Source organism: Syngnathus acus, chromosome 24 (genome assembly GCF_901709675.1).
Source record: "Syngnathus acus chromosome 24, fSynAcu1.2, whole genome shotgun sequence".
NCBI classification, from domain to species: Eukaryota; Metazoa; Chordata; class Actinopteri; order Syngnathiformes; family Syngnathidae; genus Syngnathus; species Syngnathus acus.
The window spans coordinates 6968033-6985847 of record NC_051108.1 but is presented as its reverse complement, the minus strand read 5'-3'; the positions used below and the strand labels follow the sequence as shown (position 1 = coordinate 6985847).

The window sequence follows — 17815 nt, the reverse complement described above, 5'->3', positions numbered from 1 at the left end:
CCCGACTGTAGCCTGTTTTGTTTACATCCCGCTAATTAATTGCCATACAACAAACATAAATACACTGCACCATAAATCGTGTTAGTCATTATGTAGTACAGATACCAAGAACGCAATGACAACAATTTGTCAATTTAAAAAAAAGATAATGAAATCCAGAAACCATATTCACCTGTCAAGGGGTGTGTCAATAGCAGAAATTAATAAGTAAATATTGGTCATACTTAAATATTGGTAGGATAAGTAAGACAAGTTGCGCTGATAGACCCTGTTTTTGTTCATGTGTCGATAAAGGTTCGACACTTTGAACCATCATGGCAGCCTACGTGTTTCCCACTGCTGTAAGATGCTTGGTGACTTTGGTACCTTTTAGCTACGTTCCGGCTTTGAGAATCACCTGTTGTCAGGTCGTCAGTAAGATAATTCAAGGTATTTCGATCGACGTATCTTTACGATAATTTCGGACATCTATTGCCTGTTTAACCTTAGTGCCTGTTGTTGTACGCGTTGGGAAATTGTCTCCGAGTGCACATTCGTTTCCTCCGACCGTTCGGTAACTAAGTGCATTGCAGTCGTTCGGTTAAATCAAATTGCACCAAAACCGGAGTGCTTGTGCATGCAGCAGGCGCTCTGGACTGGGGACACGGAGCGCCAGGTCAGTGCTGGCTGTGTTAGGAAATTAATTGAAAGTGGGGCGTACTCCGCCCCTCCGAACACACTCAATCAGAGTACCACGCGGGCGTAAGAGTAAATATTTTCCGAACGCGCCCTGTGCTCCTATCAGTATTCTAAACCTTACGCGCTCTGATCTATGGAGTTTACTCATAATCCTGACGAATAAACTCAAGCTAATAAAAAATATTATTTTATCTAGTCAATTTTGTCAGTTTCTGTTCTTTCCCAAGGTTACACGAGCTCGAGGAAGTGCTGTTCTTCCACGTCAATCTCCTCAGAATCTCCCACTATTGATTCTGGTGACACTGTCACTGAGTACGACCGCTTGGTCCAGTGTGGCTCTTTGAGAGAAGATGCTTTGCAAAAGAGTGTTCTCCAGCGGCTGGCTAGCCTACAACAGACCCTGCAAAATTACAGTAACACTTCCTACTTGAACCCACCTCCCCTGACAATAAACTCCAACTGCAATAGACTTCCGAAAAGGACCGAGCCCTGCATTATAACAAGTGGAGCATCTGCTGGAAAAGTAAATGAGATGAGCTCTTATGATAGATGATCATTTACGATGCATTGGTTAAGTTACACATAATATCCAGTAAATTATAATATCAACTACAGAGCCCCACTTACATGTGACATATGGACTTTGCATTCAAACATACTGAAGTCCAGCTCGATCAGCAATTGTGGCGGTGGGGCGTAGGTCAAAGGGAGGGTAGGGGGGGGGGTCTGGGAAGCAGTTTAGAGTGGCGTAATGTCACCGATTGTTGTTGTTTTTAGGTCAGGGGAGATGACTGTCTAGTGTTGGGCGCTGGGATTTTTCGCTGGCACAGACACGTGAGGTTAGTGCTGAGATTTGGGAAGGGACCTCCTGCTGGGCTCGTCCCGGCACCCCTCTCACTCTCTCACCATCCCCATGCAGTAATGAGAGAGGAGGGGGGATCCCCATTATCTGGGCCATTCTTGTCCCTTTTCCTTTTGATTTGGGACTCTGACAAATACTTTTTGCGCCCCTCCCATGCACCTTATTTTTTTACTTCTTATTCTCGTTCACGCTCACACGCGCTGACTGGACGATTATTCCTGTTTGAATCAGGCCATAAACACCGTCCGCGTTTTGGTGTCTTTTCTGCTTGCCGCCATTGTTCTCACTAACTGACCAAGTCTGTGAGGAGAGTACACTTGACTTCATATTGACCCAATGTGCCATGTATTTGCGGATGGTCGACTAACAATGGGCTATTGTCTCGGGAGAGCCAACCACAAGTCAGACCTGTATCGTTTAACGACCTAGCTACTGGATCACTTTTTGACAGTTCTTAGGATGATTCACAAAGGTGCAAAGCAGCAATGAAAACCGTATGAAAACCTTTCCCACATGTGGGAGGTGAGATGAGGCCATGGCGTGCCGCCAGACAGCCCATCTGAGGGATGGCCTTGTCTGTCTCCACTCTGCCATAATGGAATGGCTTCCAGCCACAACTCACTAGTAGTCTACCACGCCAGCGGGCACGTTGGGAAGTCACGGTGAAGTCACCAACACTGTTGTGAGCGAATGAGTGACTAGGAAAAGGATAGGCAACAAGTTTGTTTTTCATTTCGTTTTTCAATCAACCATTGTCCACATTTAATAGAGTCAAGTGCTTCTTGTGCGCTGGACAACCCAGTGCTGTCGCCATGAAATAGTCACTAAATTAAAACTCAAGAGCTCAGAGCTCACTCATGCCCAAGCGATGTAATGTTGCCTGGTTACCGACAGTAACACAGCAGAGCCTCCGAAAAAGTCGAATTGCGTCCAAATGGAAATTCTGTGTTCGCATCTGTGTCTTGGCTACTTAAATTCTCGGTCAACAGATTTTTAGAATATGGAAATTATTATATATTTAAGATTATTAAATTAGAATATGGAATAAATTGACTAAAAAAACATCGGTCAACTTTTATCATATCCTATTTGTTTACACACAGTAAGAATTAACGTCCCACACTTGCATTTAAATAGCTCCCGGCCTTCTTTTTTACATATTTGGCTTTACTCAGTATGCGCAGCTTGGTCTCATAGAAGCAGTTCTTTTTTTTTTTTTCTCTTTTTTTTGAAGCAGGGCCCTTTTGATGATAGGAGGCAGGCAGCACAATGACTTCCAGCGGCACCTCAATGCAACAGTACCGTATCACAATTAGCAGCGCTAAACAGGCTGCACACAGACAAGTCCAGTCCATCTCGTATGGAGCCTCATTCAGTCCTCTCCGTTTTGTCTGACAAATCCGCCCATTGTTCCTGTGATGATGCTTTTCTTTCGTGGGAACCCCGGCTTGTCTTGTTGATTAGATCCCCTTTGTCTTCCTCCCCTGCAGTGGGCTAGTCTGGAGAATGTGAAACCTCAAACTGTAGTGGTGGCTTAATGCCTCACAATACTTTGTTTATTAAATGGGCGCTGCGGGGTTATACAGCGGCGGGGAGAGCAAAGTTTACATGCGGGTTGGAAGCTACATCCCCCTTGCCATTTTATTAATGAGTTCATGCATGCACAGCTTCAGGATATGAATATTCTTAAGTATCATGTAATCTTAATCTTTCACTGGTTTCCCAACATATAGGAAGAAGATGCTCCACCTCCTCCATCTAAAGGTTTCTACATTTATGGAGATGTTGGTGAGAACATTACAGAATTGGTGTAATATCGATAGCAGGTATGAAATTAGCTTTTGCAATGCAAATACTCTGTTCTGCCATGTCCCCCCCCAAAATAGGCACAGGGAAGACCATGTTGATGGATTTGTTTTTCTGCGGGGTGCAAAACAGCCGCAAGAGGCGAGTCCACTTCAACGGCTTCATGCTGGAAATCCACCAAAGTTAATGCTCCCCCACCCACTGCTTCATGACAACAACCCAAGCTTTGACTTCCTGAAGATGTCCCGACCTTTCAAACGCTCTATGCTATACTTATCTCCGCGTTTGTTTCAATGCTCCGCCGCTAAATGCCCGCCATTATGCGCACGCAGGTGAAATTACTGCTTTGCCAGTCACTGGCGCAGGTGTGTTTTTAAAGACGGTTTGTGTGTGCTGTTTAAAAAAAAAAAAGGGATCCACCGGCAGAAACAAAGCCTGCCGAGTCGAACGCTAGGCAACATGTTCACCTATGACCCCATATCGCTACGGAGATCGCCCATGAAAACCTGCCTCCTGTGTTTTGATGAGTTTCAGGTGAGACTATTACTGATGGAGTAAGAATAATTTTTCTTTTAATATAAAAAAATATATACTATATAATCATTTCATTTTGTTATTGACAAAAAGTTAAAAAGTTGTTTTTCCACTCTCTAAAACTAACTTCAACTGTAGGGGCTGTAAAAGACAAACCGGCAGCAAAAGCAGGACTGGGGACACCTAGTGGTACAATCAAGCAGTGCTACTTCACGACTTTATGATTGCACACATTATCTGAAGTAGATTTGTCCTCTCTGCGTTTTTATTCAAACTTTCTCTCATTGCGAGCCATACCGTAATTCTGGTTTATGAGTTTGTTTCCAGACTCGAGCCCAAGGCAGCTACATGTCTTCTCCAGTATCTGACGTAATAATTGTCCCTGTATTTGGTTATTGACATTTTATGGCTAGTTTTGAACATAGGTCGAGGGGAAAAAAAAAAAGAGGCAAGCTTTTGTGGGCCTTGCGTTTGACACCTGTGCCTTACAGGATGAGTGCGCCTGTGTCTTTACAAAGCCAGCTGTTAGCGGCACAAAGCGCATCTTTTCTCTGATATCATTACCGCTAAAGGCCGCAGGTCAGAGGTGACAGTAGGTGTGCTCGCGCTTTCTAATCACTGCCGGTGCGCACGTGCGCTGATCAAGAGCTTAGGTTGCCTTTCATGCTCTCGCCCCGTCTTTTCAAACCGCGCCGCTGTTTTTGCGCCCGCTGCTCATTGATTTTTTTTTCCTCTTTTTTTTTTTCACCCGTCACCATGCAGCTTGAATGGACATGCGCGCGTTGTTTTTGCGATGCATAAAAGAAGAGGTTTCAAGGTTGGAGAGCGTCGGAGGTGGCGTAGACGGAGAGAAGTGAAGCTGAAGGGGGGGGGGGGGGGGGGGGGGGAGTGTATACCAATCAGCATCCTCTTCCACTCAGCCATGCAAATGAGCTGCACTGGGTATCAGTCGCACTCTGCAGCTTCTTTAAGTGAGTGGAGCTAGAAAGCGACTGGCGGCAGCAGTGGCGGGTCAGATGGATCTTATCCTCTTAAATGCTAATGACATTTCTCCATTCTCTTCATTAGCGCCGTGCCATTATCAGTAATTTGTAGCCCACCCCCACCCCAACCTCCCTCTGCTCCTGCCTTTCCGCAGCTACCCCTAATGAATACTCGCCATTGAGACGTCCGAGATGGGAAAGAGAAGAGTGTGAAGAAAATGATTGTGCATCATTGTCTCCCCCCTTTAGAAATTGCTCGTAGGTTGTGTACATAAAGAGGTGTAACATCAAAAGAGTTTTAATGGGGCACCCGTTTGCCTCGCTGTAAACGCGCCAGCCCGCTTGAGTAATTGGATGCTCATTTCAATATTTGCTATCGGTCCATCGGGAGATTGCGCCATTATTTATTTTTTTGTCTTCCACAAGTGCGACATCAGGCACTTTCACTTTTATCATTATCTGGGTATCACCCCCCCCAATCCCCTGAGTCATTCAGTAATCAATACCCCCCCCCCCCCCCTATGTACTAAGCCCGCGTTGAGCACACATGAATAAACAAATCGCGGTTGTATAAAAGGTCATTTTTAAATGAGTCTTTTCAGATGAAAATAAAATCCTGCGGTCGGAGGAAACGGGTGGAGGGGGTGGGGGGCGTCTTTTAGAGAGACACGCCGCGCCGGGCCTTGGCTTTCTGTTGATTCTCATTATGAGCGCACACAATCACACACGCTAATTTGATGGCCCCGGGCACCTCTCCTTAGCCAAATCAAGGCTTTAACACGCATGCTAATCAAGTATTGGCAAGGGCAATGGGGCTAATACACAAAAAGCAGAAGACTCTCCAGGTTATGAAAGGGGACATATGCTGCGGGTGAGGCCACTACAAGTGCCCGTCAAAGGGAGGAAAGTGGAGAGGGCGGGACTTTTATTCACCACTGCACAGACATTAGTCTGATTCCAAAACTTGACTTCAAACTGCAAACTTTTGTCTGCGGAGCTACAACGTTTAAACTGCGAAAGGATCAGAGCGTTCATTTCTCCGTCGAATTATTTCACGCGCTGACCTCCTCAATCAGACGGGTTATATCGACGCCGCTTTGATTATCATGCACGACGGCCGTAAAGAGGTTTCTCTACGCACGTGGGTTCCGAATAGAGACGAGAGGGTTAAGAACAAAAGTGAGAGCCCCGCATAGTTGATTGAAAGGTCAGAACCCTTCATATAATAGCTGGCAACTCACCGACGGCCTTGTTTCACCGTTGTCATCGACCTTTGTTTACGCTTGCGATGACGTGGAAGGAAAAATGGCAGCGGGTAATTGAACGGTGACGTCACGTAACGTCTGTGACACACAACTTGATACACGCTTCTAGTCTGCTGCGTTCTCTCGATTGATTACTTTGTGGCTGACGCCTTGTCCTCATCATTGCAGTCATTACGAGTGCATGTGTAAGCAGACTTGCGTTGACCGTGGCCGAACCAAAAAAAAAATAAAGCTCTGAATGAGCACACCTGAATGACACTAATCAACGTGGAGTGCGGCCGACTCGCTTTAACCCAAATATCAATCAATATGTGATCTTTCCTACTTTTTACAGTGTTAGGTGACGGACCTCGCTGACGCCGTGATCCTGAGGCAGATTTTCCAGGCGTTTTCAAGACCGGGGTGGCGGTGGTGGCGACCTCCAATAGAGCGCCTGATGGTACGAATCTCTGTACATAAAAAAAAAAAGTCACAAGTCTGCTGGAGTGTTTATAAATTTGATCAATTTTTTTTTAATCATTTCCACATTTTTATTATTTATTTATTTATATTTATTTATTATTATTTTATTTTTTTATATAGAAAATCTGGGGCGATAAAATGAAAAAAAAAATTCATATTCAAATTCTCACTTTACAGAACACTTAGGAATACTTGTCACGCCGAGCCGGCTACATTTATCATTAAGCCTGTTGTCAAGGCACTCAATAATATCAAAACCCTTCCCCAAGAGGACGTTTTGAATGGAACAAGACGTCATGGACGCCACATCTCTGATTTTTACAAGCTATTAAGAACAAAGCGAGCAAACGGCGCAAACTTAATAGAGCGCCTACTTGGTATTAATTGCGCCGTTAATGGGATACATGACGGCAGACAGAGAAAACCGGACATGAAAGGCATACATTTGCCGTCTTTATTGATGTGGAGATGGTGCTATCAAAAGGCCCCTCCGTGCGTTTGGTGATAGCTTCGAATGAGACTGCATAAAAGAAGATTTGTTTGTGTGTGTGTTTTCGTTTTTTAAATATACACTAATGGAAACTCATAAAAGCAGTGGCGGCATAAATTGCGTCTTTGGTGTGGAAACCCATCAGAACGCTGCCCCTCGTTTGCGCTTTGAATTAAAATTCTAAAGTTGCTATTAAGGATAAAGTGTTTCGGAAAAAAAAAAAGGGGCGACTCAACCCAAGAAGTGAATTGAAATATAATATTATTCCTCATTCAAGATTTGTAGTTGCATCATGCATTTGACTTGTTCTTTATGAGCTTCTACTTTGCGACAGCAACATTCTAGAAAGTAAACAAGCGCTCGCTAATGAGGCTTTCTAATGATGCCGACGCAGTCCATCACAGTATACAAGTTGCTCCGAGCCCGCTGCTTTTGTACGGCGTTGACGCCCAAACATCAACAACGACCAGTTGCATTGCGTTGGCAGCTGGAGGGCTTAAGCCTCGTCTGTTTGTGTGCCGGCGCTCGCACATATTCGCCGCCGTCGCCTTTGTCCCGGATTTGTGTGTCAATCCCGACCTGTTTTATCTGTCTATCAGGGATGCTACTTCAGATGTAATTTGTTTCAGCCGAGCTAATTGAAACACCTATTCAGCGAGCCGCTGTGGATATTGTCCGCCCTGAAAAGGCGACAGTCCTTTCTCTCGCCACCATTGTTTGGGAATGTAATGAATTTTATGTTGCCGCCGCTCTGCCGGTAGAGAAATCCATTTTTCTCTCTCCCCCACCCCAGTCTGGGCTCTTTTGTTGTACCTCCCCAACCTCATCCTTCAGTTCATCAATAGCCACTTTATGTGCCAATCTGTGGCGGGGGAATGACATTATTAGGAGGCTAAACAGCACCTCTAATACAGGCCCTCCCCTCCTCTTTCAGATCTGTACAAAAACGGACTTCAGAGGGACACCTTTCTACCTTTCATCGACGTGCTGAAGGTAGAGACAAAGTCACATCCTGCTCTTGTGTTGTTAATATATTCATAACACGCATGCACACACATGTGCTGCCTGCGAGTTGCTCTTTCACGGTTTGATGCTTTTCCCGACGTCTCTCGCACTGTCACAAAGCTGTCTTTGATCAGAAAGGGGCTGAAAGATTCGCCCAGAAATTGTGAGAGTTGGGGGGGGCAGGTAATACGAGGACAAGCTGAGTGACTAGCAGAGATGCTAAAGATGCGGCCATTTTGCTGGCGCCATTATCTCACCGTTCGCTAGTTCTGTCGCTGACTTTGACTCAAGGTGAGAAAGCCAACCTGATTAGGGCTGGCAGTTCTGAAGCGTAACCATGGCGACGCCAACTGACTGCACCGAGTCCACATGCTCCTCAGGCAAAGTGTCACCCTTGCCCCCTTTAATCCTCCCTCCTCATGGTCCTGAATGGCTGTTGTCGCACTACCTCCCGTCTTTCAGACTTCCATGTTTCCTTTTGTGAGGCCATCTGGTTTTCGGGGTCGGGGCCTTTTTCGCCGGGTTCCTCCGTGGCGGTCTGGGGCGGGGAGTTAAAGCGTGTTTTTTTTTTTCCCCGGGTCACCCCGCTAACTAGTTGACCCTCAATGGATTGAATTAAAACTCGTCCGTGGTTCCTCCTCCTCGATGCGACTCGCTCTTGTATGATTGTGTTTCAATAGGCGGCGAGAGGGTGAATGATGGCGTTTAAAGTTTTTTTGTTGTTGTTTTTTTAGAAATAGCCGGTGACATTTCCACCCTGTCACCTGGGCTGAAGTGAAAGAGGTTAATCCAGAACTTCTGTCCGCTTGGGTTGACGTCTTTATTTAACTATTGACTCCTGATTAGATGGAACCCCCTTTTCTTCCACTACTTGTTTCCTCTCCTCTTTTGGAATCTCCAAAGTTGAACACAATCCTTAAGGATTTGCTATTTGTTGTCAAATTTCGAAATAAACGAGCCCATGGTGCAAAGTGAATTAATTGGTACCAAGCTCATGCTAAAATATTTATTTACTCTGTTGATGATTTTTCTGGATAAATCAGAAAAATCATCAGATCATAACACATTCTACAAATTAGTAGTCGTTTTTAAGTTTTGGCAATAGAAAACAAATCATGCAATAATTACAGTATAAATTATTTTATACTTTAAATTATTCGCAGTACAATTATTTTTTAAATTATTTACTTTTTTTTCCCTACCACATAGACACACTTTTGTACCTTTTTAGATTTTTTTTTATAACTAACTATAACAACCTTGGTGCAAACACAACACTTCTAATCACCAAAAGAAGACCATACCTGCAGTGAAGGTTGATGGCTTGGTTTCATGCTTTGGTACTTTTTTTTTCTGGAACTGGGACCTTCTCAAAGGCAGAAAAAAATGTGCAAGGCTTCCTCCTGCAAGACAGCAAAAACAGATGTCAGGGAAAACCTACTCAAACATCCAAACTTCATTTGGGGTTAATCAAAGACGCTTTAAATCAGTGGTCCCCAACCACCGGGCCGCGGACCGGTACCGGTCTGTGGGTCACTTGGTACCGGGCCGCCAAGCCGCACAGAAAAAAAAAGTATATATATATATTTTTTATCGACGATCAATTCATTCAGGTCAAGACGCTCGTCCCGGTCACGTGACATGTTTCCCCAGTCGAGCCCGCAAAGCTAGCAAAAATGAGTAAGAATTTATTGAGAAAAATACAACAAATTTGGCGATTCTCTCCCAATTACATCCGTCGGTGCATCTGTGTCTCTTGACAGGTTAATTCAGGTCAAAAGGCCCGTCTTGGTCACGTGACATGTCACCCCAGTCGGACTCGACAGTCGCGAGGCAAGCAAAAATGAGCAAGAAACAGAGATGTTTGGAAAGCTTCTTCGGAAAGGGAAAAAAGCCCAATGTGGAGACTGAAGAAGATGCTACGACTTCTAAGAAAAGGAAAGCTGCATTTAAAAGAACATTTCTGGAGTCCTACTTAAAATATGGATTTATCACCACAGGTGACTCTGACGCGCCAAGCGCACTCTGCATATGTGGCGACAGGCTAGCTAACGAGGCAATGAAGCCTTCAAAACTGCTTCAGCACATGGAGAGCAAGCATCCTGCATTAAAAGACAAACCTTAACCACTTCGGGTGTCGTTGTCTCCGATTACGCCTCGATGGGACCGGCTCGTTTCTGAGAAACAAGCTCAATGCTCCCACTAATTCAACGTAATGGTGAGTTTTATTTTTATGTGGTTTATATTAGTTTTTATGCCAGTCGTATCATTTTATTTCATCGTATTTATATATTTATTATAAATCTATTATTTATTCATATAAATTTATTATTTATTCATATAAAGGCCGGTCCGCGGAAATATTTCTGACACGTAACTGGTCCGTGGCGCAGAAAAGGTTGGGGACCACTGCTTTAAATGATTATGAATTCTGAAGACTCCCGGTTGGGAGGGTGTGCACAGTTGTGCAACCTCATTAACCGAGTTTTTTTTGGGGGGAAAACATTTCTCAAACATTTCAGTTGAGTTGCAAAGCTTATAGAACAAATTTAATGGTGTAAGATTTGGTGTCATTGCTGGCTTCGCACTTGGTTGAACTCCAAATTGTTTGACTTCGAGCTACTGCGTATTTTTCAGTTGTGCAATCATTTGAACATTATGTTTCACATCCTCATCTCATCTCATTCGGTTGTTTGGTCCTCTCGTCCTTTGTAGCCAAGGGAAAGCTCAGAGTTGGAGGGTTTAAGGGCTTTTTATTAATGGACCCTGCCAGTAATGTAACTAAGAAGGACAGACTCGCTCCCAAACTGTCCTTCCTCTCCACTCCACTTTTCATTGCCCATCCTCGCGCTAACCTTTTATCCCGCTCTTTATTCTGTCACTATCCTGTTCTGCTCGCTGCTGTTACTCCCTCAAGGTCAGGCCTCGGTATTTTCGAGCACACAATGCTTTGTATGTGTGTGTCTGTTTTGGGGTTGTGATGTGGTGGTTTGTGTGTGTGTGTGTGGGGGGGGGGGACGACGACAACCCTGAAGCTACTTTTAAGTATCTCTGTGCTTCCCGTTGTTTTTAACCTCTTCTATTTTTATATAGAAAATCCTTTTACCTCTATTTTTGTTATGATTTCATTGTTACTGTGTACTGTGCAATCTGCCAATAGAGAAATAATCTCAAAAGGAAGAAAAGGATTACGGTCCTCCAGCCGAAAACCTTGGATCGAGAGACCGCCCGTGACGAGGCAGCCGCCCGCCGGTTCAAATCGAATAATCGTCGATAGTTTTGGATGACTGACATTGTGTCACGACTCGTACCCGATCATGTCCATATTGTCATAGTTTTTGTCCGTGTGTCTGTGGGCTCGCCCCTCCCCTCCTGTGTGCCCATGATCAGTGTGATCATTCTTACCTGCCTCTCGTTACCTGTCGCGTATTTAAGTCCTGTCGGCCTGTCGCAACCTTGTCGGATTATTTCTTGTCTCTCGTCGTTCCTGTGTTTATGTTTTTGCATTGGTCGTTTTCTGTTTGCCATCCCTGTCGGTCAGTCTGTTCGGTCCGTTAAGTTATGTTAATTTGCCGGTTCTGTTGGTCTTGTTCCCCTCATCCTCCCGTCCAACTACCTTTTCCCTCAATAAACCTTGGTCCAAGCTGCATTTGGTCGCCCTGCTCCATTCCTATCTGTGACACATTGGTTGGTTGAATGGCGGGGCAGTGGCACTCTGCGTACTTCTGCCAGGCTTTCTTATCAGGGTCGAAAATGAGTGGTAAAGAATGGATGGCGATGAATCAATCGTCCTCCTCTTGGAGTGTGAGGACAGTAATCGACTTGTTCTTAATTTATTTGGTTACCTTGGTTGCCATCTTTTTCCCTCTCTCTATTCAATGAGATCTCTATTCAATTATTGTATGAAGAAATTAAAGCGCTCCATGAAAAACATCCGCATATCAAGTGTGCCCCTACTGGCCAGGTGCAGGCGTTACATGTAGCCTTTTATTTACCTTTTTTTTTTGTGGTTTGCTTTTGGGCCTTGCCGCTATGCGAAAGCCGTTTGAGGGTGGGGGTCCTTGGGGGGGGGTCTGATTCCTAAAGGTGGGGCCTGTAGGCCTCCAAAGATATTTCCCCAAGAGGGGCAGCCAGAGGCAGGAGGAGGTTGTGAGAACGACCCCGCGGAACAAACCGCCGCTGGCCCAAGGCGGTCACTTTTTAAGGGAATAGATCATTAGGTGTAATTAGGGTGTTCACATTGTCACGAAGCCCCCCCTCATCCCCCCCGACCACGTAAGAATGAATAAAATCACTAGATACCACCCCCCCCTCCGCCCTCCTACTCACTCTCACACACTGCAGTAGTTAGTGAAAACACTTTGATGTCACAAGAGTCGTCCAGAACTTGCCAGCATAAAGGCAGTGTTTTAAGCTTTCTCTCTCTCGACCTCTCTATCCCTGCCTCCCCTCTTTTCTTTCCATGCCTGCACACAAGGCTGTAAGACACACATGCTTGAATGAGCGACAGCCTCGCCCCCTCCCTTCCCCTCCCGAGACCCCACCACCTCAGCCTCTCGCACTCCCTCGTCTCTTTTTCAGCCTTCCCACCCCACATTTCTTTGAGGCCTGGTCAATTCGAAGGGAAGGAAAAAAAAAAAAAAAGAGAGAAGCATCAAATGTTTTCTGCTGCTGGGTAATGAGGGAGTGGACCTCATCAGGGCCCAATAGTCAGCTATCCTTGGCTTTTGTTGCCGCTCAATGGCACAGCACTCTTTCAAAGACTCAAAAGCAACTTTTGGAGGAGTAAAAGATGGAGAAAAGATACGGCGGATATAGAAGGAGCAAGCACAGAGGGGAGGAGATGTAGTCACCCAAAATAAAAAGCCACTCAAAAAAAATTTGTAAACGTCCGCGGTGGACAGTCGGGACAATGACTGTGTGAGGCGCTACATGTGTTTGGATGACTTTCTTTCAGTCTGTCAATTCTCATAATTTGGCTTTGGGCCTTCTGATTCTGTTGAAGGTACAAAAAAACAACACATAATTATTTGTCGAATTGGCAATTTGGTACCAAGAAATGTTAGGGAGACGCTTTGAAAAAGAAAACAAATAGAATTACAAGCACAGAAGTTAACAAAAATATCATTCAAAATATTCTCTCGAGAACTTGCTGAAAGATACTCGTCGCTATTGTTTATCGTCAAATGCAAGTAAGATGACGCGGTGGTGTTTGGCCGCGGCAAGGAGACGTGTGGGCGGATGAAATCTTGGAGGATGTGACAAAGCCCTCGAGATGGCTAATCAAGTAATGACCCGCTCGGCCTCCGCCTCATCAGATTATAAATAACCTATGGAATCATCACCGCTGATTGTGTTACCGGCCCCTCGTTCTTCCCTCGCCGTTATTTGCGCGCCTCCAAGACGGAAGACAAAAGCACTCATTTGAATATTGCGATTGTGACGGTGGTCCTACCTTTCCCCCCGTCGCTGTTTTGCCACCGGCGGGGTCACGGCAGGTTGATGAAATGACATGTCCCTTTTGTGCGAGGGGGAGGGCCACTCTGTCAGGTTGTTATTATGCCCGATTCCGTCAAACTGGCTCCGAGCGGACGCGCCGATCCAAAAGTTGACAGCGGAGAAGAATGGAGTATTTCCGTCCTCTTGCTTTATGATGATTGCTAATTATCTGCCGGTTTAAGGAGGGCAGCGGCAGAAATCCGCTGATTTCATCTTTGAATGCTCGGCCGGTCCGCCTCGATGCCATTGATGGGACCGACGCGTAATTCTCATCTTTTCTCAGCAAAAGAATAGCTGAGATGATGATTACGGTTTGCGCTGTCCTCTCTGACATGAATCCCGTGTTGACATTGTGCAACCGCATGGGGAAGTTTGAACTGCGTAACTGCAGGTTCAGCACTTTGAATAGCAGCGGGCGCATTCTGATCGATTGTTGAATTCATTCTTTGCTTGTTGTGTTGAGGATGACAACAATTATATTTTGAGGTTGTTGGGGGGATTCCGCCACTCCTGACAAAAAAAGACAAAAAAAACCATTTTGGGATCTGGTATGAAAATTAATAAGTAAATAAATAAAATGAAAAAAAATTCATTTTTTAAATAATTACATACCATTTTTTTCATGTGTGCAGGAGTACTGCCACACTATCTGCCTCGACTCTGGTTTGGGCTACAGGAGGCTGCGCAGGACTGGAACAGGGAAACTCTACTTCCTGTAAGATCCAAGTGCTCATTGTTATTATTATTTCTATGCATTTTTTTTCTTGCCCTCTACGATAAGTCATTGTACAGTGGATATAAAAAGTCTGCACACCTCTGTTCAAATATTAGGGTTTCATGATGTACGAAAATGAAACCAAAATCAATTATTTCTCAGACAAAACCAAAAAAAAAAAAAAAAACACCCAATCGAATTAATTCTATTAAATCTGACTGGTAAAATCTGAACACAGCCACACCCCCAGTTATAGGGTGTGCACACTTGTGCAATGTTTTTTTTTTCTACTGCGGTGTACATGCTATTTACATATTAAAATGATTGCTCTAGTTCTCATTCGAACACGTGTGTGTGGACTTTTTATATGCAAAGCATCCAGAGCAGCAAGTGACAGCAAATGAGGAAGATTTGAGGATGATGAAGTCTCCATCATCCCGAGAGCCAAAGTGGAGTCAATAGAATGTGACAAAATGGCTGAGCATTAAAAGCTAATTTTCTCTGTTATGAACACACACGCTCTCAAGCGCTCTCCTCTTTTCACTATATGTAAATAGAGTGCATCACTCACCATTTAATAATGCGCGCGCACACACACACACACGCACACCTCATTTTGATGTGCATTCACTGGCTACTGCTTGTTTAGTGTCGAACATTCTTTTTTTTCTACTCACAGAGTAAAAAGCTAAGTAGCCTCCTGTGCCACTGTGCTCTTCGCTGCTTATGTTTAATGTGGCCACTTCAGTATTATTAATTTCATATTCCATTAGCTCTTTATTGCCCCGTGTGTGTGTGTGTGTGTAGGACAAGAGAGCCTGGCGCGGACGCTACATTGAATGCCATGTTTGACGAGCTGGCTTTGACACAAACTACCTGTAAGGAAGATATAATTTTGGTTTTCCTAAATTAAAGTGCATTATGAGTGTACTTTTGAATATCAGCTTCCATTGCCGTAACATAAAACAGTCCTTTTTAATTAAAAGAATGAAATGTAAAAGAAATATTTTTTTGATATGGGAATCAAAAATTATCTTATTAATGAAACGGCTGACATGGTGAGGTGTGTTTCCATAGTTACTGGTCCAAAGGTGCTCACCGTGCTGGGCAGGGAAGTGACGCTGGAGAAAACCTGCGGCTCCGTTGCAGACTGCACTTTCCTCGAGCTGTGCGGCAGAGTGAGTAATGTTATTGACCTCATATCCATACATAGTGTACCTAGATTAAAATTGTAAAGAATATAACATCCAACATAATAATTTACTCAATGCAATTGAAATATCCAGATTTTCCCCCTATCTTATGTGAATAGCGGAGGTGGACTGTACTTTATTACCTGTCTACATGTGCCGCTGCACCATTTGTGTTCAAGGCAATGTAGTAGATTAAGATTTCATTCTATGTATTTTTCTTTTAAGTATACAAAGTGTAATTTTATGCTGGCTTTTATTCGAACGGAGGCAATGTGATTTCCAGACTGGGGCTTTTATGGAATAGTCACTTTGAGAGAACAAACGAAAAGTAAGAGGCAAATTTCCCTTTTTACCTGGCAGGCAACACACAGCGAGGTCCCCTCTTATTGATAAAACCCACTCACGACCCATGACAACTGCTCACATAAAGCATACCTCCTTAACACCGCATGTGCTTTCTTTCATACGTATTGTGCCAGAGTTTTCTCTCCGTCGCCGGCCAATTTTCCGCTCAATGTCAAAAAGCAAGTCTATTGATGTGCCGCTGAATAGTTGGATGCCGTTTTGTCTGCGTTGTGTGTTTGTCATTCACTCTTGATAGAAGTCTGGCGTCCCTTTTTTTTTTTCCCAATGGCAAAGTAGATTGAAAAGATATAAGAATAAAGTGTCTTTTTGAATTGAACGTATGTTGCGTAATGGGTCATCTTTAAATGCATTGGATTGATTGTGAACTTTTTTAGCTTTGAAAAATGATTTAGCCACAAATGCTTACACAACACACGTCCCCCCCCCCCCCCAGTCTCTTGGTGCCAGCGACTACTTAACCAAGTTAGGCGTTTCACCACCCTCGTCGACAACTTCTACGACCATAAGTTATTCTGGCCATGTCACTTTTCATGCTGCATTTTTCATGATTGCAGGGAAAGAAAAAATAATCGGACTGTATCTGACTCCCACAGGTGAGAGTGGTGATTCAAGCTGCGGCTCCGTTAGATGAGCTGTTTGTTCAAACCGGAGGAGATGATGAGCGGAACCAACAGCTTCTGGATGACTTGGGCCTGAAGGAGGTGCGGTTGCCATCACCCCCTTGGACACATTCGGTAGAAGCGCTCTTATTGTTGGTCCTGACCATAGCTGTACATCTTGTCTCTGTTCAGAAGGTGGCTGAGTGACTGACTCTTTTCACAGCTGAGGAGGAAACGTTTGCCTTTCAAAAAACTGTTTCCAGGCTCACGGAGATGCAGACCGACACGTACTGGATGGAGGGAGATCACAGAAAAACGAAGAAACACCTCAACACATAATTTTCACTCGTGGCTACCTGATGTGTATATTTCATATGGAAAAAGCAGAATACAAAATAGAAATTACAGGATAGAAATTATGCACTGTTGTTGAAAATATTGAAAGGCTAAGAGTTAACTGAAAATCAAACTATGTATGGATGCAATAAAGTGTTTCATGATTCTACATGGGTTAATTTGTTTAAGACATTACGTTTTAAATTCAGGTTGGAACTTTGTTTTTTATTCAAGGGGGTAAATAACTTATATCATAATTTACTGAGCCGGGAACGTACAAGTACTGTAAACGTCGCAATGGAAGGTCCATAGTAGTTAGCGGCTGCCCTCTTGTGGACAAAATAGGAACATGCTCCGGTGTTTGTAGTAATTTCGCTTGTAGATGCAATCCGTCCATTTTCATCGATCTCAAAACGGTGACCCCTTAGAGCTCAACTAACCATTTTGGTGCCTTCTTGGAGGCGTTTTCAACAAGTGTAGCAAATCTGAACATTCCTTATTTCCCAAGCAATGTTAGAGAGAGAGGGGGGGTTCAAAATTAATTTGTTTGTGAACGTCCCTTTTCTCGCCAGTAGATGGCAGCAGAAGGCCACCAGTTGCTGCAAGTGATGAGCTTCTCCCTCTTCAAGGATGAGGTCATCTTCATGCACCATTCCAGCCTGGACCAGCCTTCTGCTACCTTGGCCAACGCACAACAAAGAGAAATCTGCTCCCGTTAAATGCGTTGTCCTGGATAAATGACTAGTGAACAGTATCACGCCTTAACAACTTTAAATTGATTTTGACCATGCAGTAGAGTATGCAAAGCCCCTGCGCACCCACGCATACAAAAGAAATATTTAAAAAAATGTTTATGCACATTGTAATACAATGTGTTAGTTGACAAGTCAGACACAAACAACGACTGGCACGGATAAACCCACTTCACCTTAGTGACAGGGTCACCCACTTTCACCTTGGGGTCATGTTATGTTAGATGTCAAGTTGAATAATGACAAGCCAGTAAGCTTATGTTCTTACAA

The 17815-nt window shown here is 44.2% G+C and overlaps 1 protein-coding gene and 1 long non-coding RNA gene across 2 annotated transcripts in view; both read left to right on the top strand.

The window, feature by feature from the left end:
* The window catches only part of LOC119118353, a 439862-nt gene that overhangs the window by 44207 nt on the left and 377840 nt on the right, over positions 1-17815 (top strand). The window lies entirely within an intron of this gene.
* Positions 282-16810, top strand: afg1lb (AFG1 like ATPase b). Its single transcript, XM_037245284.1, is given in 13 exon segments — positions 282-429; positions 906-1201; positions 3274-3328; positions 3427-3528; positions 3759-3880; positions 6469-6511; positions 6514-6567; positions 8015-8073; positions 14217-14299; positions 15107-15177; positions 15377-15477; positions 16452-16559; positions 16650-16810. Coding segments are annotated over 13 exon segments (1224 nt in total). The 5' UTR covers positions 282-314; the 3' UTR covers positions 16665-16810.